Source organism: Micromys minutus (genome assembly GCF_963924665.1).
Source record: "Micromys minutus genome assembly, chromosome: 6".
In the NCBI taxonomy this organism is placed as follows: Eukaryota; Metazoa; Chordata; class Mammalia; order Rodentia; family Muridae; genus Micromys; species Micromys minutus.
In genome coordinates, this window is record NC_137975.1 from 51,171,705 (window position 1) to 51,199,638 (window position 27,934).

The 27,934-nt window shown below is 42.5% G+C and overlaps 1 protein-coding gene across 2 annotated transcripts; it reads right to left on the minus strand.

Moving 5' to 3' along the window:
* Positions 1-613: 613 nt before the first annotated feature.
* PRPF18 (pre-mRNA processing factor 18) lies at positions 614-27,395 on the minus strand. 2 transcript variants are annotated; one of them, XM_080918413.1, is made up of 11 exons: positions 27,203-27,395; positions 24,221-24,298; positions 24,080-24,106; positions 21,680-21,784; positions 18,656-18,769; positions 15,705-15,851; positions 14,924-14,992; positions 13,217-13,357; positions 13,016-13,087; positions 11,484-11,639; positions 614-1,097 (listed from the first exon to the last, which is right to left on the minus strand). In XM_080918413.1, the coding sequence occupies exons 1-11, from the start codon at positions 27,266-27,268 to the stop codon at positions 1,017-1,019; spliced, it is 1,056 nt and encodes a 351-aa protein (XP_080774539.1). In that variant the 5' UTR covers positions 27,269-27,395; the 3' UTR covers positions 614-1,016. The 2 variants fall into 2 exon arrangements, with proteins under 2 accessions (XP_080774539.1, XP_080774540.1); XM_080918414.1 differs by lacking the exon at positions 24,080-24,106.
* Between the last annotated feature and the right edge of the window lie 539 nt (positions 27,396-27,934).

A 27,934-nucleotide genomic window follows, 5' to 3' on the forward strand; every position in this document is an offset into this window, starting at 1 on the left:
AGCATCTTACTTACACAATATGGATGTGAGGTATGGATTCTTAACACTATCAGATAAGGAAGCCAAAGTTCAGTGGGATGGAAGCACTTGCCCAGCTGTCGTTAGAGCATGGAGCTGAGAAGCTGTCAGTCTGATTTGGCCCACCCACTCTTCCTTCTCTGCTACCACAGCCAAACTGCCAGGTAACAACCCATCTGCACAGATCACTGACTTAATCCGGACCTCTCGGCACTGAGTGATCACGGCGATCAAAGCTCCACTTGGTAAGACCCAGGGCAAGTCCTCGTTTGAGGCTAATGAGACCTGAGTGAGGCACGGTGAAGCCAGGAACTCTCCGGCTCCCAGTCTCCACTGGCTCCTACTCCCTACCCTGGCCTCGATGCGCCGGTGTTTTGAACTTACGCCGGTATAGTAGCCATCTTTGCTTTCAACCTCCTATCCCCTATTAATTCTGTCTGTCCAGAAAGGTGACAAACATACTCTGCTTAAAAAGAAAAGCAAGTAAAATAACACTTAACAGGAACATTACATATACTCTATTGCAAGATGGCAAAAAGTCCAAGAACATGTAAAAACTGTAAAGGAGCATTCAATGGTCCCACACTTTTGTTGAAATACAAAAAATATATTTTATAAATACCACACAGAAAGATGTGCAAGTCACAATAATTTACAGAAAGTTCAAAGCCACCCTCAAATGTTTCTAGGTATCCAATGCCACATTTTGGATCTTGAGAATGGTCATCCCAAACCCCCTTTCCTGTGGTGGTTGTTATCTATACATTTAAACTACGGATAGTATCTTTAGAACTCCATTTTCAAATGATTAAAATGAAATCAAGACACAAAAATTAGTTTGTAGTCCAATACCATGTGAAAGTCAACACAGTTCTTGAAGTCGGCCAGAATCACACTGGGTGGAACTGTACTGTGGGACTCCTCCCTTGTTTCCGTGGGAAGGCTGGAAGTCCACAGGCTGCAGGCAGAGGCTTTGTTACATACTCTGTACACAGATCTTACAGTGCGTTATACTCCACACATTTGGATGGGTCAGTAGGAAAATGCTTCTGGCAGATTGTCATTAACCTCTTCAGTCCCTAGGAACATAAAATAAAAGTACATTACGACAAGGCTGAACTGTCTTCAACTGTACTTCCTCCATAGAACTCAGTTTGTCAATGTCCCTCTAAAATAAACCTGCCAGCAAGTCCACTCAGAAGGATTCCTAGACCAGTGTTCGTTCATGGGTAATCATCACAACATCGTTAATTAGTTTAAAAATATGTGTTCTATAGAGCTGTGATATTAGCCATTCTGAATCTGGGTGGAGAGAGACACATTCAAAGATGTGGTTCTCTCAGTAAAGTTGCCTGTATCTCCAAAGTTCAAGAAGCTAAAGGGAAACTCCTGGGCCACACAAGAAAGTGATCTTAACCATTCCAGTCAGGGAAATTTTACTTCTGTATATACTACTGTACTGGCTGGTTTTGTGTCAACTTGATACAAGCTGGAGTTAATCACAGAGAAAGGAGCCTCAGTTGGGGAAATGCCTCCATGAAATTCAGCTTTAAGGCATTTTCTCAACTAGTGATCAAGGGGGGAGGGTCCTGCCCATTGTGGGTGGTGCCAACCCTGGGCTGGTAGACCTGGGTTCTATAAGAAAGCACACTGAGCAAGCCAGAGGAAGCAAGCCAGTAAGTAACATCCCTCCATGGCCTCTGCATCAGCTCCTGCTTCCTGACCTGCTTGAGTTTCAGTCCTGACTTCCTTTGGTGATGAATAGCAATGTGGAAGTGTGAGCTGAATAAACCCTTTCCTCCCCAATGTGCTTCTTGATCATGATGTTTTGTGCAGGAATAAAAACCCAGACCAAGACAACTACATATTGCTGTTTAAAACTTTTTAAAACAAGAAGAACTAGAAGAAAATCCCAGAATAATACAATTTCCACCCACATCTGAATCCATGAACACGCACATTCTCACAAATGGAGCATTAGAGAAGGTACCTCTGATCATCTGCCCTCCTCAAACAGCTGCAAGAGAGAACTGAGCCCTAAATGCCCAGCAAAACCACTCAATGCCTCTCTTGGTCTGACCTTTTAAAATTCTTAGCTGGCCATTAGACTTATTTTTATTTTTTACCTTTCTTACCCATCACTAGGCTTTTAAAAAAGGCTTTCAAGTTCTTGTGCAAATTAGTTCTAAACTGGCCAAAGACAACAGTAGAAACTTGCATCGGCCACTGTAGATTTGCTATCAGAAAAAAAATTCTACTGATTGTTTAATCAATTTCCAAATGTCCCTGTTTACAAGGACTGTCTATTGAATGGTTCGCTGAAGTTTCTGTAATATTATTGCCTAGTTAGCTACTAAACCAGCATCAGAGGACAGCGGTGCTTACTCTCAGGGATCCTAAACCATACCGATCTTTAGCACAAATGATTTTAAGGTGTTTTAAATCTTAAGTTCACAAACATTAAAACCGCCCAGTTCTCATCACAGTAAGAAAATAAATATCTACAGCCTAGAATAATAATATAGGCTATAAAAGAACACGTAGCACATCACTTGGTACTTTAAGTAGTGTTCAATTCACTCCCCCCCCCCCCCAAATGGCACAACGGGGCATCTTTAAACAAGAAATTCATGACCTGGTGGGAAGGAACTACAGGACTGCAGTTATACAAACAGTAACTGAAGAACTCATGTAGAAATCCAGGCAGATAGCATTAAAAATACCCCCAGTTACCCAAAAATCCATTACTTAGAACTCTTAAACTCTATCAATTTTTTTTTACTTTTGTCTTTTGTGTATAATTTTAGACAGGGTCTCATAAGTAGTCTAGGCTGGTCTAGAGCTCACCACACACTCAGGAAGTGGAATTACATGCTTGCTGTCGTGCTCAGATCAAGTAATTCTCAGAACCAATGAGACCATGAAAACCAAAATCAGTTCGCTTTCTAGTAAAACTAATCACATAAATATCATTTACTGTGAAAGGAGCTATGGTTGAACATATTCAATCACTGAAACATGATGTTGCACTAGTTTAAGAGTCCTTTCCAGATCTACACATCAACCACTCTGAGCTCTCTCAGGCTGGGGTATGGAGAGCTTTCAGTTAGCAGTGGGAAGGGAAAGCGTGTAATTTACTTTGCTCCTCATAGATCTCCCCCTCTAACCGGGTATTTGCTCTAGGATAAAGAACTTCTCTTCCATACTCCATTTCCCCTGCTGTTGAGTTCTAATCGCAAGCATGTGCATAACATTTGAACTGTAGCTATGGCAACATATATGACATCATTGATGTGACATCTCTAAGAGTCCTAAAGGAATAGATGAAAGAAGGTACAATTAGGAAAGATGAGATACTGCAGCCAGCAGCCAAGCATGTCATGAACAAGGAGTCAGCTTCAGGTGCCGTCCTTTAACTAGAACCTAGGCAGCTGCTCCTCAGAGAAGACATTATAAGGTACCTTCCATGCTGAGCCTAAAACTTAAGAACACAACTGAACAGCCACAGTCTTACCCAGAACACTACTACAAATCCTTGTAATAGGATGGATAGGTTAGCATGGGTTTTTAACATGTGTCTCAGGGCATTCTTTTTCTCAACTAGAAACGAGTCTTTGCAGTTAGAACCCTCTGGCTTTCCACATCCCACTGCTGTGGGTGGATAAGTAGAACAGCCTATGTCACAGTCACATAGCAAACAGCTGGGAGCTAATGATACTGTAACTGCCTTCTTAAAACACAGGGTCTCATTCAATAGCCAGAGCTGGGCTCAGACTTGTAATCCTCCTGCCTCAGCTTCCCAAGTGCTGATGACTATAGATGTGAACCACCTGACTTTGTAAGCCAAGCACTGGCTAAGCTGCAAACAAAAGGAAACAGAAGTTTGTATAAAAGCCAGAGGATGAAATCATGTTTCAGCAAAGTCCCTTGAACTGCTTCCAGCACATTTCATAGAGCATGTTATACCAGTATTTCAAATGTCACACGTTCAAGCCAGAGGGAAAACCAACAAAAAGAAAAGCCTACCCTCAGTAATAAGGCCAGAAACACAAGAAAAGGTAAATCCATCCGTCCAAGGAATAAATGCCATGCAAACAGTGAGGCTGGGGAGTGACTCATGTAGCTGGAAGGAAAACGGAGCAACGTAAACTGTATTTTAGCAGCAACAGGCAGCAAGGACAGCCCAGAGGAGACACTGCAAGAATTCACACACAACAGAGGATGGTGGCTGTCCCCAGCAACTAGAGAACAGGCTCCAGAGATAGCAATAGAGAGCTAGGGGGCTGAAAGTAGGAAGTTTATGAATGGAATAATCCTGGGCCATAGATTACAGCACTCATCGGCCTTCCTGCTTCCTCCTCCAATCCCAGCCCCAGGTATTTGCTTTAGGAGAAAGAACTTCTCCTCCATACTCAACTTCCCCTGCTGCTGAGCTCTTAGCATTTACATACCACTGAAGAGACTGCTGCTTCTTCTTGCGGATCATCTACTGACTTCAGACTATGAAGCTGGGAGGATTTCATGGGCCTATGGCATGCCCACCAGCCCCACATATGCACATACACTACGTATTTTCTTCCTCATCCCCCTAGGCCATGATTGTAAGAGAAGCCATACTCAAAGTTAATCTCCCAAAGGTTGCACAGATGTCCTCTATGCAAAACTCCACTGTAGTATTCTAAGCACTCCATTTCTAATGGTCTTTAAAACTCATAATTTGTGTAAAAGCTTTTCCAAAAGCTAGACTAAAGTGTTTCCTCTGTGTTTGGCAGAAATGAGCCATCCTTGGAGTTTCTACCATCAGTTGAAACAAGTAGACTTGGTAAGAGAAGAAGCTATAACAGCTTTTGTTTGATCTGCCTGGTGAGAAAACTCCCTGTGGTGGACTGAATTTGGTGAGGAACAGAGCACTTCAACTTCCACAGTTGAAGTCTACAGAAGTTTGTGTAAAAGCCAGAGGATGAAATCATGTTTCAGCAAAGTCTCTTCAACTATTCACAGCACATTTCATAAAGCATGTTATACCAGTATTTCAAATAAAAGTAGGAGTCATGTCACACGTTCTAAGTTTTGACTTTTATGTAACACATGGAACTAGAAAAGGCTTAGTCATGAGCAGCACCGATGACGGCTAGCGAGATGTGAGAGGTCCCAAGCTTGGTTCCCAGCACCCACATGCCAGCTCACGGCTGGAATTCACAGACATGAACTATAAATGAGTAAGTGTTTACAGAAGAGGAGCCACACTGACTGACAGGAGAGAACAGGAAACAGGGCGGCGTGAGGGGACGTGCTTAAAACTCAGGTCCTAGCTTTCAATGTGGCACAGATTATCTGGAATCACTGGACTATGTACGAGTAAAGCCATACACTTCTAACACATTTCTTGATGTGCATTTTAAAAGAAGTAATTATTAAATAATTTTCACTTGACCTCCTTATATCTTCATGTAGAAGAGGTCTGAGTTATACATTTGCCAGAGGTCACCAACTGATCCACCACAGGTCACTTTATTCTTAGCAGTGTCTGGAACACAGCTGCTGCTGGGAGTTCAGGAAGCACAGACCTAAAATGCTTACTGTTGCTCAGTTTTGTTCTTTCAGATTTGTTTATTTCATGTATGTGAGTACACTGTAGCTGTCTTCAGACGCACCAGAAGAGGGCATCAGAGCCCATGACAGATGGTTGTGAGCCACCATGTGGTTGCTGAGAATTGAACTCAGAAGAGCAGTCGGTGCTCTTAACTGCTGAGCCATCTCTCCAGCCCAGTGCTTACTAGCTTAAAAAGATAAAATTAAAAAGGTCTGCCAACCTCTGATTTGAACTTCAGGCAACATTTTGAAAATGACCTTCTCAGAGAATATTTCAAATCAACCTCACCAAGAGACCAAAATTAACAAAAGATCGTCATATGCAATGGAAATCAAGAATTTTACAAACCAATGCTTGGCATTCTTCTGCCTGAGCTGCAGCATGCATCTCAAGATCACAGTGGCTCTGTGCTTAGTTTCACACAATGCTAACTAAAACCAAAATAACTCTAGCAACATTTCAAACATAAGAATGTGTTTTTAAAACAAGATGTTGGATTCTCCTTAAAGGAAAATAACTGCCAAGGAACACCGTAAGTACATTTCTATAAGGCACAAGACTAACCAAAATGATCACCAGCAAGGCCGCTCTCTCACTGTACACTCGTAGTCCCTCCTTACAGCATAGAAAGAAACCACACTCATGTTTTGTTTTACATGCAAGAAAATGCAGAACCAGAGGCTGGGCAGGGCCTCAGTCAGAACACTCAGCTCCACTGTATGAAGGCCTGCCACAGGCAAAATTTCCACTCATTGTTAAACAACGGACTCTAGGAGAAAGAAATGGCAGAGAAGAGTCCATCAGATGCAAGTGTAACTGTAAACCCAGTGCCTGCAAACACTGCCACCCCCACCCCAACTGTGCGGCAATTCTGCCTACTATAAAAATCTGTTTTGGGCTAGAGAGATGGCTCAGTGGTTAAGAGCACTGACTGCTGCTCTTCCAGAGGTCCTGAGTTCAATTCCCAGCAACCACATGGTGGCTCACAACCATCTGTAATGAGATCTGATATCCTCTTCTGGTGTGTCTGAAGACAGTTATAGTGTACTTATATACATTAAATATTTTTTAAAAATCTGTTTCACATTGGTTTTTGCAACTTCTTGTGACTTTCAAATAAGAAGTTTAAAAAAAAGATTTTCCTAATACTAAAATTCAAACTATATATTGCCCTTCACTGAGAGGACAAAGCACCCTCTTCTACCATAGGGCACTACCATTACCTAGAAATTTCGCCTAAAGATTTCCTTCCACAGTTTCCTAACGACTACACAAGGAGAAGACTATGAACTACAAAGCTGCCATCCAATCACAAAGTATTTATTAAGCACTAGTAACAGGTGCTCTTCTGAAGTCTGGGGAACAGTAAACTATGCTCCTATTCAGCACTAGGCCATTCTGTATGAAATATGACCTAACACACATTCCTAGTGACCACACATGCCACCAGCTTTAGCACACGCAATTCTGTGCACCACAGAACTAGTCTGCTGTCTCACTGCCACTCAGATGGTATACGTGACCCATGGGCTGCTGGGTCCAATTTTTTGTTGTCGTCCTTACTATTAGAAACTGTCCTTTGCACCAATATGTCAAGAACTGGAATGTTATTTCTTTTCGATGTGAATACACTCCCTTATTTGTTCTAGTTTCTTATCAGAAAATATGACAAATGTATTTACTTACAGTTACCATGACCTCTGTAATGGCACAGTGATACGTTATTCTGGAAATACCTCTCTCTTGACCTCACAGAAAACCAACCATATGCCTTGGGATCACGCAAGACTTCGTACTCCACCTGCCATCTTCCTGTGTGCTCAGCCTGTGTCAGTTTCACCTGCCTTTGCCAGAACACACAGCCAGCCTTACTGTGCCTTGGACTTCCCATGCAGTCAGCTTTTGCAGTCTAAGCCACATGCATAGCTTTCACTTTAATTTACACACTCCATGCCCCTGACCAGGAGGTAACAGGCGGGAAGCAACTGTTGAAAACAGCGTGAGAATAGTTTGTCCGTGGTGCTGTGTGCTACTCGAGAGTCAGCTGGGGTCAGTAAAGCTTCTTACCTGACAAGCGATACTAAAGATAACTGTAGAGTCCCTCAGCCCCTCCCAGCCATGTTTTCTGTGCTGTCCAAGCCCTTTACCACAGAGACAGACAGATCATACACCCACACAGACTACCATATAAGCTACAGACAGCATCAAGACAGACCTAAGTGAAGAATTCAAATTTGGGCTTGTTCTTAGTCAAAGTGACCCAAAGGAGAGTGCTGTGTTTTCATTGCTCAGTGTGATACACACACTGGTGCCTCTCAGGTTGTCTGTCATGTGTTAACAATGAATCACGGTATGCACTTTCTAAAACAATTGTTCTCGACATGTGGGTTGTGGTCCCTTTGGCAAACCTCTATCTCTAAAAATATTTACATTACAATTTAAAACAGTAGCCAGATTACAGTTAAGAAGAAGCCACAAAAATAGTTTTCTGGTTGGGGTCACCACAGCATGAGAAACTGTGGTTCTCATGCTTGGGCAGCAAGCACTTCAGAATAAGGTATAATTTTGTTCTTGTTTGACTCTCCTTTTCAGCCAGATTTGATGGGGTTGCATCAGTTGGAGGCTGAGGAGGATTGGGAATTTTGAGATGAGTCACAACGGTATCTTGAGTTTAAGGCTAGCCTGGGCTAAACAGTCAAAGTCAATCTTCCTGTAAGATGGTTAGGGAAAGTTGGTGTGATGTTTTGCATATGCCTGGCCCAGGGAGTGGCACTATTAGAAGGTGTGGCCTTATTGGAGGAAGTGTGTCACTCTGAGGGTGGGCTTGGAGACCTTCCTCCTAGCTGCCTGATGATGCTCAGTCTGTTCCTGGCTTCCTTCAGATGAAGATGTAGAACCCTCAGCTCCTCCTGCACCATGCCTGCCTGGATGCTGCCCATGCTCCTGCCTTGATGATAATGGACTGAACCTCTGAACCTGTAAGCCCGCCCCAATTAAATGTTGCCTTGGTCATAGTGTCTGTTCACAGCAATAAAACCCTAACTAAGACAGTTGGTATAGGTGTGCTGTCTGACACAGACCAGATACTGCTGCTGTGGAAAGGACATGGTGTTTCAGCCTGTTGAATAAGGGAAGCCCTGGAATACTAAATAACGGATCTAAGTCTCTCCTTGACTTTCTGTGCTTCTCTGACTGACTTGGATGATGTGTTCGGCAAACGTTTTGTCACTGTGTCTGATACCTGAATAACAAAATCTGAAGGAAGGATTATTTGGCTCACGGTTTCAAAGGCTTTAGAATAATGGTCCTCAACCCAACACTGAGAAACAAATCTAAGGTTAGCTTCTGGCCTCCAAACACCAAGTACACATGCAGGCACATGTTACCTTCCACACATATAAACACCCACCCACATATGCACACAAATATTTTGAAAGGATATTTTTTAAAAAGCAAACTATAGTCGTTTTATTATTTTTTAAATGTATGGGTGCTCCAGCTCATGTACACCTGTGTGCCAGAAGAGGGCATCGGACCCCATTACAAACCACATGGGTGCTGGGAACTGGACTCAGGACCTCTGGAAGAGCAGCCAGTGCTTTTAATGACTAAGTCACCTCTCCAGCTCCTCCTCCCCTTTACTACATAAACTTTTATTTATATGATAGTTTTATTTAAATACCATAATAACAACCTAAAAATGTACTCAGTGAAAGTATCTTAAATAACACAGGAACCAAAGACTATTGTTAGAAAAAAAAAAAAAAAAAAAAACTGGAGGGAGGACAGGTCCAAAATAAACTAGAAATCCTCCAAAATAAATTATATATAAAAAAATTAGTCTAGGAGGAAATAGAAACCACACATTGTCTACAAAAAATGTCTTTAAAATTACCAAATTATATGAGCTTTTAAATACTATAATTTACCCACAGTATAAATGAGCATGATTAACAAATTTAGTGCGTGGAAATTATATTCAATTGTCAGAGGAAAAAACCTCTTTTTTAACTCGAAGTGTGAGCCTTTAGTACAGGCCTCTGTGGTTTTAAGGAATGAAAACAGGGCCAGTGAGATGTTCAGCAGGCAAAGGCACTTGCAACCAAGCCTAATGACCCGAGACTGATCCCTGGAACCTGCGAAAGGCAGAAGAGAAGCAGTGCTCTGACCTTTACATGAGCACCGTCGCAATGGCACATGTGCCACCCTCACTCAAACAAAAACTTAAAGGAACCCTACAGATTAAAAACCAGAAAGTCTTTGAATTTAACCAAGTAGATTTAAACAAATTAACAATCAGCACTTAGATACAAACAAAGGTAATTCATGAATAATAATGACCGTTCTCTGGCCCAACATCTAAACGCACTTTACCCTTTAAAGAAAATTTTAAGTAAATTTCCAAAACTCTTCAAGTTTAAGAACTACCACAAGGAAGGTTGTTCCACACAATTTGAGATTTGTGACAATTTGCCAAGTTAGATTATAGTTGGGTTTTTTTTTAATTATTATTATTTACATGAAGTTTTCAGAAAAGTTTAGCCCAATACAAACAAGTTTGTATGAGGCATGCATAATTTCAAGAAAACAACTAAAAATACTTCAGACTTAGTCCTATAATTAAAAAAGTATTTTCATATGCTATTTAAAAATAACTATATACAAAAAAAATTAACTACATACATTGAAGCCAAGACTTAACTTTCCATACCTTGTTAGGTTAGTATACACTAAACCCACATTCCTAGTCATTATCATAAAACACTCTAACCTGGCTGTCTTAACTAAGCCCTCATATTTTTTTTAAGCAAGCTGGATATGATTTATACCAATAATCCCAGCACTCAGGAGGTGGAGACATCAAGTTTGGGGCTAGCCTGAACCCATACAGGAAGACCCTGTTTTAAAACAAAACAAATTCCAACAGTTTTGTTTTAGTGCTAAGCAAATTTAAAGCCTAATGGTTCTCCCTCCCTTCCATCATGTATGAAATCATGGTGTCCTTTGCTCCGTGAAGCTGCTTTCAGGCAAGTGCCCATCCTGGGGGAACTTCCCAATATCCTGCGTTGTACCCTACTCACTGCAAGTCACGTCCCCTCTCTGAGGTTTCATTCTCCACAGTTACCTTCAGCCAGCCATTATGATGGCGTGAAGATGCTTTCACAGGACCACTAGAAGCTCGACAGGAGCCTCCATCACCTGCATCAGCACAGCACCAGCCTCACTTCATCCCCTTACACAAAGCCATTCCTTATGTTATCTCAGTGGTGAGAGTATCTCGTTTCCAGGGAGGCCCTCTTCACACAACTTTCATTACCGACTATTGATACAACTGCTCTTTTATAACTAGTAATTAACAAGCCCCTCTTCTGCCCCTCCTCCCCATGAATCATGATTATCTGAGACATGATCTCCCTCTTCATTCCAAGCTGGCTCAGAACAAGCTTCTCCTAACTTCACCAAGTACAGGGGCATGCCACCATGTCTAGCCAGTGCTGTTCATTTCTTACTCAGCCTAATTAACAAACCAAATTTTACCATAGTTAATACATATCTGGGCTGTGGGGTAGGGTGTATGGGGTCCACTCCCCACAGAGAAGGAACGAGCACAGCCTTCTTACACCATAGAGTTCTCAGAGCAAGGCCTTCAAGATGGCTCCGTAAAAGCAATGGCTGTACAAGCCTGAGGAGCCACATCAGAATACACAAATGTAGACAAGAGCTCCACAAAGTTGTCCTCTGGCATCTGTATGCATGCCAAGGCACACGCATGCACACAAGCACACAAATACACACACACACACACACACACACACCATTATTTTAAAAAGGAAGATTGTTAGAGCAAATCTTGTCCCTTAAAGACGCTTACCTGAATGTATTTCCGTTGGGTTTCATCATTTAAAACATGTGCAACATGCTTGGAAAAAATCTTTTCCCTGCCAGTTCTGGCGTGGATACCAACCATAGTGACACCAATAGGCCAGGGAGCATTTCCAATGGCCATCTGAAGGTAAGCATCATTCGCCTGAAAGAAAAGTTTAAGAAATCAAAAGGCAAAAAAAATATTGGTTCAAATGTTTATTTTGAGTACTACACAGCCCTTCCTGACTGTTTATCTACCTCTTGACGAAGACATCATGTTCCGTTGCTCATATCAAGAATTAAAGTTTGGGGTGACTTATCACAGGTAAAGACATGCACGCACTACGGTTAACTGGGAGGTCACTGTCCACCCTAGGGGTAAGTGTCACCTTGCACTGCAGCACATCTTAAGGGTTTAATTTTAAAGGGAATTCTGTGTGGTTTTGGTCACTAGCTCTCGTATGTAGCTTCATAGGACTTCAACTAATAAAACATCCAATCTCCCACTTCTTTAAAACCCAAAGAGAATTTCCCAACACATTATTAAAATGTACTGTTATTTGTACAAAGCAAGCTCTTGGCTGGTTTTGCTATACATCATGAGAAAAGACAATGACAAAGGCATCGTCTAGGGCAGGCAGTGGTAAGACTGCGCCATGCATTGCTGCGCAGTCACCCTTGTTAATGCCATAGAGGGGAGAATGACCAAAACATGCACGGAGCACTCAAAGAACTAAACTACATTTCTTAAAAAGGAGACTCATGCAACTAGCAGAAACTAGGAATGAAAAACTATTCCTGCAGGAATCAGTGGCTTTAATAATAAATAAATTCGTCTGTGACCCAGTCTCTTCAAGTCACCTGCATCACCAGTCACCAGAGAATGCCAGCACTTCCCCTTCCCTCCAGGTGTCCTCCATGGTAGCCTCAGCCTCTCTCCCTTCCACAACTTCCTTCCTGCCAATGCCCACTTCTAAGCACTTCCCAATACTTCTGGATCCTAGGGTGCTTTCCCACACCTGTCCCAGAGCCCACTCAAGAGCTAACACACTAAACTGAATGAATGGCACCCACACTCCCAGCAAGCAGTCTGCTACCTCTACAGTGCTGCAGAGGGAGGGATGAGTCCTAGCAGTCTTCCATGAGCAATTTCCAAACAGAGACAGCCACAATGCAAACGTAAATTCCTCAGTCGGCCAGAACAATAGTTCAGCTATGTTACCAATTAAATAAGCAGTGGTCTGTGAACCTTGCTTGTATGTAGGATTTGTTCCATGCTGTAATCAAATATTTATACACTCTGAAATTCAATCCCATCCATGAGACAAACATGCCTATACATCACACATGCTCTAAAGAACCTTTTAGTCGGCTTTTAAAATGACTAAAAAAACACAGTCAAGGTCTCAAATGTTACTCAATGCCAAAGAACAAAACTCTTTCCTCCCACCTGACTGACACTCATTCTTAAGTGCACTGTGTAAACTCCTCCCCACTCTGTAATGGTCACTAACTATAACACATAGTGTAATAATTTACCTTCACATACTCTCTCTGCAGCATGAACTTAATAATATCTGTTATTGATTCTTTAATATCAGCAGGAAGATTCTGAAAAAAGAAAAAAACATCATTAGCTTTAGAATCTACCCTGAGTAGTGAGGACTACTCATTCTATGTATTCTGATTTAAACAAACAAACAAAAACACTCGTTAAAAAGTGTTTTCCAGAAGCCTCACCCTTTTCCGGAGCTTTCTGAAAAGCGGTCTGAGGTAGGACTCGGTCTGCTTCTGGGTAGCACTGTTCAGTTTGCCCTGCACACTGCGTTTCACGTAATCCTCTCTGGCATTCAACTCTTTAGCCCAAACACCAAGAAGAAACTGTCGGGAAAAGAAGTTAAGGCTGTAGTGCCACCCAGTGGTGTGTGTGAGAAGCACACGCCACTCTAACACCAGGATGTCCGTAAGGAACCATCCTTACCACACCCTTCTTGAATAAATTGTCATCAAGTAAATTTATTTAACAAACAACTTATTTGTTTCATCATCATGCACTTCAAAGTCAAAGTGGCCATAATTTATGTACCTCTCTACATTGTGAAGATAAACCACTTCCTCAAAAAGAGCTATCAATTTCCTTAATGACTGGACTGAAATAAACTCCTATATTTTTACTTGTACCTATTACACATAATTTATGTACCAACTAATCTAAATTTGTCACATATATGCACCATACTATATGTACTTGGATATTCGATCAGTGTCTGAAGTATATTATATACTATTTAGACTTACACAGAACAGAAAAATCAATTTTAAAATCCTACCAACACCCAACTGCTGGTGAAGGAAAGGGAAAAAAAAAAAAAAAGAGAGAGGGAGGGAGGGAAGGGGAGGGAGGAAGGGAAAAACCCAAAACTGTGATCTGTGCAGTGTTTTCACCCTGGCAAACTAACCCAGAGCCCCTGGATTTAAGCACAGACTCCCTCCAGGGCCAGTGACAATGAAGGCAGACGTGAGGAAAGGCCCACCATAGACGCTAGTTCTCACAGTGCAGCCTAGGAAATGTAGGACCCTGGCAGCTAAAGCATTCAAAATGTACTGCTGTAAACACAAATAAAATCCTTGCATTAAGTCTCCCGGTCTGAACACAGATTTTAATGAATTTAGGACTTGACCACACTCTCCCTAGGTAACTAAAGAGACATGCTAACAGCAAATACAGAATTGGTAAATAAATACATGAAAATAAGCAAGTATTCAAGAAACCGACCCTGCTCAAAGGTTAGATCTGATCACTTTCTGCACTGCCAATGCCCTTCCCAAGCTCCTACCTTCCTCCCTACCTCATCACACCTCCTCCCTGCCTCCCCACACCTCCTCCCTACCTCATACCTCCTCCCTGCCTCCCCACACCTCCTCCCTGCCTCCCCACACCTCCTCCCTGCCTCCCCACACCTCCTCCCTGCCTCCCCACACCTCCTCCCTCCCTCCCCACACCTCCTCCCTCCCTCCCCACACCTCCCTGGCACGTCTCTCTAGGATATTTGTAGCGAACAGGAAGCTCCTTCAAGTGTCGCTGTACTGCTACAATCATGTTCTCTGGCTTTAGGGAAAGCCCCACACAGAAAGCAGACACACATCTCCATTCACGACCCACTGCACGGACAGTGAGGGGCCCCAGCGACAGCTACAGAGCTCCTTACCCGCCCAGTGCTCCCCATCCCTCCCCAGTGACAGCTACAGAGCTCCTTACCCGCCCAGTGCTCCCCATCCCTCCCCAGTGACAGCTACAGAGCTCCTTACCCGCCCAGTGCTCCCCATCCCTCCCCAGTGACAGCTACAGAGCTCCTTACCCGCCCAGTGCTCCCCATCCCTCCCCAGTGACAGCTACAGAGCTCCTTACCCGCCCAGTGCTCCCCATCCCTCCCCAGCAGCACTCACCTTCAGGAACTTGGTGATGATGTCCATGTCTTTATGATCGTCACCTTTCCCTAAGGACTCCCCCAGTGCCTTAGAGAAGAAAACATTTGTTCACTAACACAGAACAATTTAAAAAGAGGGTGTACAGAGAGTGTGGGACCAGCAACAGGTTAAAAAGGTTTTAATAATGCATACTGACCAATTTTTACTTTATTTGTTGAAATTTCTAGAGAAGTCAGAGAAAACAGCCTAATTCTATGTAGAGAACGTGCTACCTCTTGTAAATGGAGGGCTAAGAGGGTCAGCAAGATGGCTCAAGGTAAGGATTGTTGCCTGCTGAAGCAGGCCGGACAGTCTGAGCTCCATCCCCAGACCCAGGACAGCCATGCCACAGAGCAGTGTGGGAGCACTCAGACAAACTAAATATGTATGTGTTTGCCCCCACTATTCTGCTCCAGTCCGTGTCTCTGGCTAAGGAAGAGCTGAGAGCAACCAAAGTGCCACTAATGAGGAATCTCCAGTACAAGAATGCTGGAATAGAGAGCCAATCCACAGCAAGAAAATCAAGTGTGAATCTTAAACAGTATAAATGGGGAAAAGCAATAAAAAAAGGATTACCACAACACACACTACCTCTTTACGTGCACAGAGAAACTGCAAGCTTCTCACCAATACTACAGTGACCACACTGGAAGGAAAGGAATGTGAGGGAATGAGGGAGCAAAGCCAGCCGGCACAAGGAAGGACTGCTCCTGGGGCGGAAGGGATGCTGGGGAGCGGGCTGAGCCGGGGTAAAGACTACCTCTAATTCTTCAATGGTGGTGTTTTCCTCGTGAACTTTCAGGTCGTTCTGTGTGTCCTCCTCTCCGGGTTCCTGACCACCCACGATTTCATTCAAGTACTGCTGGTCAATCTTGTCCAAAGCTGCCTTCAGGTCGTTCCGTAAGCCCTGAAGGGAGAAGCAGCATCCCGGTCAGGAGGCGTCCCGTATGTGCTCTGTGCTCCTTCGTTCTTATCACGTACACTCCGGCTGAGACGAGCTGTCAGCGACAGCCTACCTTTACACTTTGCCTGCCTCATCTGTAAAATGGGATTAATTCCACCTACTACACAAAGTTGTTACAAGATGTAGTTGTTGGTTTATTTTATTTAACATTTACTATGTGCTAGGGCTGTTCTCAAACTCTAGCAAAGTCCCTTTCTGAGCTCGTAAAGTGTATCTTCACACTTCGAGAGCATCCTACCTCCTCTCAACACACACACATACTCAACTCAAACCCTTTTAATTCAGCAAAACTCTGATGATGACTTGCTCTATGTAATGTACAGGACCAGGTTCCCAATGGTGGCCACATTTAATTCTCAAAGCACCCCAGTGAGCAGAAGGTCCCAGCATCTCTATTTTACAAGCAAGGAGTGGAACAGATTAAAAGACTTGCCACTGGTCATACAGCCAATGATTAACATCCAGGAACAGAATCCAGACCCTTTAGACCTATGCTCTTTCCTCAGAGCCTTTATATGCAAAGTCTAGGCCACAAATCCAAAAGCAAAACACCCCCGACCCCAGGATAGGATAAATATGCACAAAACCCAGCCATTAGTGAATATACTAAGTGCAACAGCAGAGGTTAATTATGGGACACAGAGAAGGAAGCAACTAATTCTGATGGGGACTACGCTTAGGTTTAAAAAACTAGGTAATTTTTGCATTATGTCTAGAAGAATAAAGACAATATTTTCAGAGGCATTTTAGAGAGACACACTGCAAACACATCATTGTTAACAAAGAAGACCACAAATATCCCAGGAACTTGGTACCACAGGGCTGAACTAGCACTGCTGAGATTCAATGAAGAAAGTCGTCTGGAAACAAGGAAAGCAGACAGGAAGCGCTAACTAGCAAACAGAGCACATGGAGCAAGACCCCTAGCTACCCCCAGCTATCCCACCACTCCAACTGAGACAGTAAGCCTGGAGTAAAGGTAGGACCAGGCCAGGGAGCTCCTCACATAGGCAGCCATTTCCACTGTTCTGTAATCACAGAGGCCTTGGGCAAAGACTGCCTAGTGAGAGCAATCAAAGGACAGACTGAGCTTGTCTGGTGCTGTTTAATAAACTGCTTCATGGCACCAAGTTTTAGGAAGGTCTGTTATAAGCCACAGAACACACATCTTTCATATTTAACAGAGTAAACTGATAAAAAGCTATTAAGGCCACAGAGAGGAGAGTAAATACTACCCTGACACCATAGAACCAACAAATCAAACCAAAACCACACTCTTTTCAAGTGCCCTTGGACCAGACCAGATGCTGTACTAACACATAATCAAAGCCCCCATGTAAAATCTACAACTGTTACTTCTAGAAAAAAACATGAAACATCTTTTCAATTCCTTGGCATATGTAAAGAATTCTCGAACAGAACACAAAAACCAACAACCATTAAGAAAATTAAATTAAAATAAATTAAAAATTAAGAAAGAATCCGTCGATGGGGACTTCACTGAAATTTAAAACTTCTGCTCAGCAATAGTCCACTAAGAAAATAAGTAAGGCACAGGCGAGGAACAAAGGGGTCAAAACCCTGCCTGCCTGTGTTCCTCACAGCAGGCTCATCTGCAGCACGTATACGGAACTTCTAACTCACTAATAAAAGGCAAGCAAACCAATTAGAAGATGAATAAAGGGCTTTCATGAGCCTGTGGTGGTTGGTCTTGCCTGTGGGATTGATGGAGACAGATCTCTGGGGGCAGCTAGGATTCCTGGGACTGACCTGAGACTGGACACCTGCTCTAAGTGTGGGGTCCCATCCCATAGCCTGTGGTCCCCGATGTAAAAAGAGGAGAAAGAGCCAAACACCAGCACAGACCCCTCTGTTCCTGTGTGTGCAATGTGACTGATGAAACCCTGCCTTCCCTGGACTGTATCCCTTCAAAATGTCACCAAAATAAACCATTAACCTTAGTTTTTGTGAGCTCCCTTGTCACAGCAATGAGACAGTACAGACACTGTACAAAGGAAGGTAAATATGAAAGGATGCTAACTCATCTTCACATCAAGGACATGAATAAAATCAGATCTTACACACACGAGGAAGAGATGGTTTAATGTCAAAGTCTAACACTACACAGGTTGAGCTTTAGAAATGCCCAACACTCATAAAGCACGCACTTCCTCCTCTCACTTGGTAATGCTGCTTGCAGACACTTCCCTGAGAAAACATATTTACTTGGGGATGGAGGACCTAACCCTCCTCCCAGAAATACTGCTCATGAGTGTTCACGACAGCAGTGGCCCAAACTAAGAAACAAACTGTGGTATGTTCCCACAGCCAAATTAGCTGAGCAGTAACAAGGAAACTATCCGCAACAGCTTGGATGACACTTTAAAAATTGTCATCCTGAGCAGACGGAACTGTCTATCCACATGAAATATAAAAATGCTAAACACCAAAACAGCAAGTGAAACGTAATTTGCAGTGTCTTCAATCAAAAAGATAGCTGCCCGGGAACAGAAGCGAGACGGGTCTGGATGCGGACAATATTCTTTATCCTTAGACAAATCTTGTAATACAGTCATGTGTGATTTGTCACAATCGATGGATTATGCTTAAGACACAGACCACAGACCTTAAAGGCACAGAAGACTTACTCCAGCACTGAGGATACTGCTTCCCAGATTCACTTCCAATGGTGCTGTCAGTCAAGCCCCACGCTGCCCAGCTTACGTGGGACTATCCTGACCTCTTACCTTGTTAACTTCTGGTGTAAGAATCTCTATTTTTCTTAAACGCTGGAAAGCATCGTAATCGGTTTCCCCAAACAGTCTCATTGGCTCTCCTCTCTCTCTCAGTCTTCTGATGACCTAGGAGGAGAAACAAACGCTGGGGAGCTTCAAAGAGGAAAAAACCTAAATAAGCATCTCAAAGCAATCTGCCTGTTTATCTTAAACTGAAACCTAAGCTTCATAAATATAATTTAATTACCCAAATGGGTGTTTCTGAATGATATCTAAAATCCTTCAAACTGGGCAGTGAGCCATGAAGTGTGTGCAGAAGGTGGAGAGAAACTCAGAGGAGTCGATTCTCTCCTACTGCATGGGTCCCAGGGACTCAACCCAGGCCGAGGCTCTGAAGCAAGATCCTCCCAGTCAAAGTTAACCATCTATCTCCACTATGAGGCACAACTGTGAATAGATACATTTGTGAAGGCGCACAAGTATCTCACAAATTATTTTCCTGAATAATCTCTATCAAACGGTTTGACATATGACTATGTAATACAAATCTAAAGCAAGCCCTTAATGTAAACCATCTAGTTTTAGACACAGTACAGACACACACACACACACACACACACACACACACACACACACACACAGACTGTCAGAACATAAGGGACACACTGTCAACTCTCGTCTCATCTAACCATGACCATTCGGTACTTTTCTTGAAGCCTCAGTTAACACATTTGTTAGTGAGCAAGCATCATTTTGAAATATTAAAACAAACAAACAACGTACAAACTGTACTATGCTATGTCATGACAACACTAACAGCCTAGGTCCTCTGGAGACAGACCTGTTTGAGGCAGGGGAATCAATCTGCACAGTGGTAGGTCACACAGGAAACGCTCCATCTGAAGGAAGGATCTCATAAGCAGAGGGAGGAGTGGGCGCTCCAGCAGAGTCACAGACTCAGATGAGGAACGGACCTGGGATCCCAATGGCCACAGGCAGGGCTTCTAAAGCCCGGGAACTATATCAGATCCTGACTTGGGTTAATGACTACATCGAGTTTTGTTTTGTAATTAGTCATGACACTGTACTATGTGTTTTCGACATCTTTCATTTAAAAATGAGAAACAAAACACGTAAACAAGAAGAAAGGTTTATCCAAATTAAACAAGTCCACAGATTAATAGACAGATAAATAAATACATAAATACCACGTGGTAGCTGCAAGAGTCAGCGGACCCTGCCGCGAAGGCTACCTTCTACGTGGTGTCCACCCAGAGCATGAGTCACAGTGCTGACATGCGTATTACTTTCCTGTGCACTCATCTTTGAGAAGGACAAACAAAAACAAAACAAGCAAAGCCAAACCTTCTGATCTCATTGTCTTTACACTTAATCCTAAGGGCAAGGCAGTAAACTATCTGTCCTCAAAACCAGGTAAGAATGTTATTACCCTCATTTATTAAATAAAAGAATATGGAGGATATATATTTTAAATTGTTCATATCATATGAATATGTTAATCTGTTAAGTAAAATAATAGTTGAAATAGACCAGGCTGTGGGTAGACACTACAGATCAAACTATAAACTGGTATAACATATAAATGTCTACAATGCTATTTGATAACATGTATCTTAAATAGATCTTTAAAATATACAAAGTCAGGGCTGGAGAGATGGCTCAGTGGTTAGGAGCACTGACTGCTCTTCCAGGGGACCCTGATTCGATTCCTAGTACCGACATGGTGCCTCACAACCATCTGTAGGGAACCCAGTGCCTTTTTCTGACCTCTACAGGCACCAGGCACACACATAAGCACACGTACATACATGCAGACAAAATACTCACACATATAAAAAATTGTTAAAAAATAAAAGTATATATACTTTTAATTTTATATATACATGCATACATGTATGTATATATGCATGCATGTATATATACACACACAAAGTGTTTTTCCTACAAACCATGATTTTGGAAACTTTTCCAAGGGTCATAATCATACTTAGGCATGCAGTAATGTCTCGCGGGGGGGGGGGGGTCATACTATCACCTAAAGACAGTGACAAACAGAAAGAACTTAGGAAGTGGAGGCAGGAAGATAAATATGAAGTAGATTAATATGAAGTAGAGTACGATTCATAGCAAATTTCAGTCCAGCTTGAACTATACAAAACTGTCTCCAAAAAAAAAAAAAAAAAAAAAAAAAAGAAGCAAGAAAAAAGTTAAGGTGCAAATACCTAATGAGAAATTATACAGATATTAAAAACTATGTCTCACTAAAAAAGAGGGGAAAAATTATACAGATCTGTTTTAATCTGAAAAAAAAAAGATCAGAAAATAAGAGACATAAACAGCAAAACAGTATTATTTAAAAACAATTTAGACAATAACTTATCACTTAGAATGTGTAAATTTATATATATATACATATGCTTATCATTTATATATATATATACATATGCTTATTGTTTAAACTTTATAACGTAGTCGTTACAAAAGAAAGTACTGGGCGGGAGAGAGGCAAAGGTGCACAGGCTAGTGACCTGGGTTTGATGCCTGAGACCCACGGAAAGGACAAAGGGAAACCCGACTGCACAACGCTGTCCTCTTCCCTCCACATATCTGTGCTGACACATACGCCCACTCACACAATAATGTTAAGCACGATGGGGGTGTTATATATGTGTTTTCCCTGCATGTAGGTCTGGTGCCTAAAGAGGACAGTAGAGGGCACTGGATCCCCTGAAACTGGAGTTACTGGGAGCCAGCACCATGTGTGTGCTGGGAATCCAACCTCAATCCTCTTGAAAAGCAGCCACAGTGGCTCTAAAGCTTTAGCTCCTGGTTTTTGTTGTTATTGTTGTTGTTTGAAGTAAGAGTACTATCAAAGGAAACAGAGATCAAAAGTTGATGGGAAAAAAAAAGTCTGACCACGTAAGATTTTGAAGTTGAACCATCTCACTTTGGAAATAGCTTATGCAAGTCCAGTGTAAATGTTTCTCTCTGGCTACAAGATCAACAAAGCCTTACCTCTTGCCGAGAAAGAGTCATAGGAAGTTTTTCCTCTGCTAGTTCAAGTTCCAGCACTGGGTTTGGTGACGTCAGTGGTTTCTGGTCATCCTCTTTTGGCTGTATCTATATTAATAGGCCAAAGAAATGAAACTCAAACTTACCAACACATATTTCTTTCTATTCACCATCTGGTCTCCCTAGCCATCCACACACAAGAGTGTTCCTGCTCAAGGGATGATTACCTGTCTCCCGAGCAAAGGCTGCAGAGAAGCTGTGCATGCTTCCGAGAGCTGATCACACACCCACTCAGGAACATGACAGGTGGAGGGCATGCACGCAGCAGAGCACATTCTGGCTGTAAGAGTCACAGAACTCCAACACTCCAAAATAAAAAACTCAGTGGTGCTTAAATAGGAACATAACGTCTCTGCAGACACTAAAACTCACGTTCTCTCTCGAAAACAATCAATTTGCCTGTGAGAAAACCGTCAAGGGTTATCCAACTGCTGCTCAGCTTTACAGAGACCAAAGAACTGTTTCCCTGTTTAGCTTCTTCAGTGTTCCATCCTTGGATAAATCAGTACTAGGCATGTAAAGAATGCTCAGAGCTGTGCACAACTACACTGCAAAGTGAGCCCCCTGAGCTGGAGGGGTGAAGGCTGGCTGGAGGAGTACGGACGCTCACTCACATGACCCTGCATGGGAAAATGCCTTCATCTCTTTCTTCATACTTGGGCAGGAGGCAGTCACAGACTGAAAAAACCGAGTCCCTCAACTCAAAAGTCTGTGTAGTCTGGAAATATGCTGACGTGTGGTTCCCATCCAAGCACAAGGTAAGTTTAAAATTCAGAAGTAGAAATAGATTCAAAGAAACAAAAAGAACTGCTGTAAGAAACTACCATTCCATTAAGAAAATGTGCACAATAAAAATTATGCAGTTCATGATTCTATAGGTTATAGTTAAAGGTAAAATAAAATAGAGATTTAAAAAAAAACAAAACAAAACAAAAACGAATGTTTTGAATACTTACACAGGTAAAACCAGTACCAAGCTTTAAAAATGAGGACTACAAAGGAGTAAAAGCAACCATATGATAAAGTTACCACTCCAAGGAGGGAGGCTCATTAAAGAGCAACAAAAAGTTACCACTCTTTTAAATCACATGAGCAGGTATTTCTTCAATCTAAGTTCTGATGTACTTACATCATATATATGCATGTGTGTATATATGGGGGGAGGGGAGGGAGAGAGAGGGGAAGGGAGAAAGCTGACAGCTCTGGGACAAAGATCTAAGGCATTCATTCAGTAGGATTCAAGAACTATCTCCAAAGAGACAGCCCTGCTCACATCAACAAAAGGATCTACACAAAGCAAAGGGCACATTGTATTCTCCTACCTTCTCAAAGGGTGGCAAAGGTTCACACAAAGAGACTGAGAAAGTACCTGATAAAGGATTCTGGCTCTAAGTCAAGCCTGGGCGACAATACTTGAGGGCTCTTCTGTCTACATAGCTACTTGACGGTTATTTATATAATAAATGTCTTTTACTTTTCTAAACTAGAAGCAAATGAAATTGGTATCTTTAAAGAAAAACCTTTTAAGCATGTCTTTAAAATTATTCCTTCAATACTTGCCTTTTCCAACAGTAAACTATAAAGCCAAATGCATACACATAGCATTACATTCTTCATGCTTTCCTCTAGAAATGCTATACCATACAAATTAATTTCCAGAACTTTCTCCAGTCCATGCACAAGAGTATTACCACATGTATGATCCAGCATGTTTTGATGGAACCTGTTAGCTTTGGGCTGAGCATTGAACTATGCTTGCTTTGAAAACAACCAAAACAGCTAATAAGTTTCAACCCCTTCCCCGCATTATCAAGAAGACAATGTGAAAGATCCTTTCAGTCATGCATCTAAAGCACAGAAGTGAAGCCCGTCAGACAGCTCATGAATTTAAACATTCTTCCTCTAGCCAATGAACTACACAAATGCCACCCCATGTCTAAAAACGAAAGCATACAGAGGACATGTCTCCATTTCCAGCAGGAGTACCAGGCCCAAAAGAAATTATGGACAATGAACATAAAACCAACTTCTCAACGTAGGCAGGAGGACGCAGGGGCAATACCGCTTGCTGCTAAAATAACCAGGGCTGAATGAATAAAGTGTTCTGAGCGTTTTCAAAACACACTTTTCTTGGGAGAAGTGGGGAGAGAGTGGTAGGAGAGATGAAGATAAGGAAGATCAGAATGGGGACTTAATTAAAAAATAATAATTCAAGCTTTGATCTCAAGCCACTTCATGCTGTCCACAAAAAGCCAAACCATTCCAAGCCAAAAGTCATGCACGTATTTTCCTGAATTCAAGATGTTTTTATAAAAAAGCCAAATCAAAACCAAAATCTCATACCTCTCCAGATGGCTTCTCACTTATAGGCTAATGTATAACATTGATAAATTGAACAGAGATCAATAATTTTGTTATTTAACAACAGCTGTAAAAATTTAAACTCAGAAATACATGACAATGTGAAAGCTGGAACTTTTTTACCTTGTAGCCACATCTTTCAAAATACGCTTCCTCTTCCTTTTTTGCAAGCTCGCTCCTCTTGAAGTACTTCTTATTTTCCTGGCGAAGACAAAACAGTGTGTTTCTAATGTGCCCTTGGTTATCAAGTACTCCCAGTAACCTTTTTAAAAATACATCTCAGTTTTTAAGAATTTAGTATTTTTACTCCTGAAGAGAATCCCACCGAGTCCCGGTATGGTGGCTTCTTCCTCCAAAGTGGACCTGTGTTCTGATTATGTGATAAACTCAAGTATTTTACTTGTCCACAATAGGAGTTCTCACAGCAAAGAGAATATACCAACAGCATTTTCAAAATGTTTTTTATTCAGTTTCCTAACGACTAAGTTCAAAGATCATTTCTACAGACAGAGAGACTAAACCACAGAGACATCCTTGTTATTTTCTCACAGAGCCAGTTCTGAAAGCCTCAGTAACAGGAGTGCTCAGAGGGAACATATGAGGCCTCTTCATCTGGAACCCTAGCAACCTTCGCATATCAGTTCTGGGTTCTGCTACTTTATAGGTCCTCCTTTGCATCAAACGAAAATCCCATTCAAAACGTTCCTTAAATGACCAGTATTTCATAAATGTCTGTAAGGCTTGTAGAAGACAGCACCTTTACAATTTACTCAAATGTCTCAAACAGGAAGAATGGCTGGCTCACATGCCAAATGTTCACCTATTTTAAGAAATTGCCCAACTGATTTCCAACTGGTTACACTGTCTTAATCTCCCAATGAGACAACACAGAAAACAACCATCAAAAACTCCACATACTGAAGTTAGATATACCACTGTAGTCCCAGCTTTTGGAAGGCTTGCCACCTCAAGGTTCACTCTGGACACCATGGTGAACTTTCTTTTTCCAGAAGTTGCGACCCGCAGCTACAAGATTCACCAACAGTTTCAAGCACTGCTATCAGTTACGGCCTGAGATGCTGCAGAAGATCTAAGGCAAGTTCATGAACCAGATGAGGGCATCATCCATCTGAGAGGAAATCTCAGGAATCAAAGAGGAAGGGGACTAGAAGCTTCCGTGAACTGCTTGGAGAAGGCTACAGATGGTAAAGATCACGGGAAGAACCTGGGAAACTGGGTGGGATCCCATGATTCCCTACTTCCTGCAGCTCTGACCATTTAGCAGAGCTTTGTGCAGAAGAGACCAAGCACAACAGCTGGTTGGTGCCATCCTGGCTGGGCACCCGGCAGGCTATATACAGAGAGCAAAGGAGTAGCTAGCCAATGTCATCCTGACTGGACCACCAGGTCCGTGTCTACACAGCATCTGACGGGCTGTGTTGTGGGCAAGGGAGGTGCAGTCACCACCAGAGTGTGGAGGTGGCTGGGATGCTGAGCAGAGGGCAGTCAAAAGGTGGGCCTGGGGGAGTGTTTCCAGGTACAGCTGAAATGGAGTAGGGTTCAGTGCCTACAGGAACAGAGGCCTTACCACTGCTTCTGTGCTGCTGGAGACATAGACAGATAGACAGACAGACAGACAGACAGACAGACAGACAGACAGACAGACAGACAGACACACACCACACCACAGATTTCTGGTGCAATCTTCCATCTGGAGGATTATGGCCTTTTTTCCCCCAAACTTTCTCTCCTGGAGTTTTAGCTGCCATCTCTGTTTGTCTCTCTGGGTTCTGACTTTCCCCGTGCAAACCCTGAACAGCTGTTTCCAATCTGTACTGATTGACTTGTCGTTGACAAGCTCAAAGGTCCCTGCCAAGCTCTCCCTCATCCATACATATAAACACACACACAGCTTTTATTCATCAAAATTAATGAAATAAACAGACCCATCTGGAAGAGCCAGAAAACATACTTATCAACGTGGTGGGATACATAAAGGAGTCCAGAGATTTAATAACTAACCTAATTTACAGTCCAGAGAATAACTAACCTAATTTAAATTTGCAAGCAGCTTTAACACTTTCACACACACACACACACACACACACACAATACGTACGTATCTAAAAAAAAAAAAAAAGTCACACAAGAAGTACTTACAAATTATCAAGAAGATGAAAATTAGAACCATACAGATACCTCTCCACCGAAAAGACAGACAACATAAACTGAGGGCCAGAGTGCACTCTAACCAACCCTCTGACACGGCTCACAGATGTGTAACATGGAGAGCTATGTTAAAAAAGACTAGTAGCACTTTCTACAACTCAGGCATACATGTACTCTGTAACCCTGAGGTTCCAAAGAATTATGGAAACAAGGATTCTTGGGGCCTCAGAATCTGCTCAACCAATTCTGAGAAACAGCTCAAATACTCATCACTAGGGGAATGGGTAACCAGATCTACTCAAACAGAATACAATTTCAGAAATATATATATATATATATGCAGCAAAGTGAGTAATACCCAGAACATCCTGATCCAATAAAGCTCCATATAAAAATGTCTAGCCTGTTGATATGAAATTATAGATCGACAAGAACTGCTTCCGTGGGTAATCCATGCAGGGACTGATTGGAAAGTGGACATTGCTATTTTAACTCCTTGTGGAGACTGGTTTACACAACTGTTTGCATTTGTCAAAAATCACTAGATAGTAAACAAGATCCACGCAGTCCTTCACACATAAATTTTTACACACGAGCACACAAAGAGGAACAAACACTGAACTCTATGACGTGTACCAGCTCGCTTAGGGACAAAGCTTACTAACTCTCCGCAACATGATTTGGAATACATAATGACTAGTAAGTTGTTTTATCAGTCTACCTGCAGGTGATATTGGTTAGGACAGAAAGCGCCGCCGAAGTGAGCCAGATTAGGGTTCAAATCCACCCTCTCTCTACCCCTTGCTACCCGCGAGACAGCAACTGGCCCAGGACAGGGGTAGATCTGTCAGCGCGGTGCCCACTCCAAACCCTCTGAGTACCAAAACCCTCACGCCAACACCTTTCCAAGAACACCATCCTCAAGCCCAAACTCACCACCAGCAGGTTCCTGTCCTCCACCAGCTGCCGCTTCCGCAGAATCTCCGATTTCAGGATGTCCATCTCGATACCAGTGTCTAAGCTCCCCTCTGCCTCTCCAGCTCCTCGGCGGTAACCTCACCAGCCGGGGGAGGAGGAGAGGACGAACCACCAGACCAGGAGAGCCCAATTATCACAAAACAACAACTACCGGAGCCCCTTCCGGCGGAAGTCTGGATAAACAAAAGGAAGGTAGGGAGCGCCCTTCTGTGCCAACGCTGGCGAAGCCTCTGAGTGTTGTTGCCCCCTAGCGGTACCCTCCAGCTACTCACTTGTGATTTTAGTAGACAGAAAAGAACAAAAGCCAGGCGTCGGTTTGTCTTTTTAATGATTAGTGTGCCTGTTTGAACCAGCTCATTTGCTCCTAAAGCCTCCTTGTAGGTCATCTCAACTGTGTTAAGGCAAGAGCTTTACTAGAAGTTTGCTTCATAGTTCCTCAATTTACTTGCTTGCCAAGAGGGCTAACATACTAGAGAATGAGAAACACATGAATAATACAGTTTTAAACTGGCAGAATTTATTAATTGCCCGTTCAATGCCCTGCAAATGTGTTTCCTGGTTATGTACTCAGCAATGAAGATTTTCAGTGATCATTGGAGATAAAATCACTTTCTTATAACCTAGTCCAAGAAAAAATATGTTGGAATTTTTATTTGTTTTTATTTTTCTTCTGATGTGGGTACTCACTGT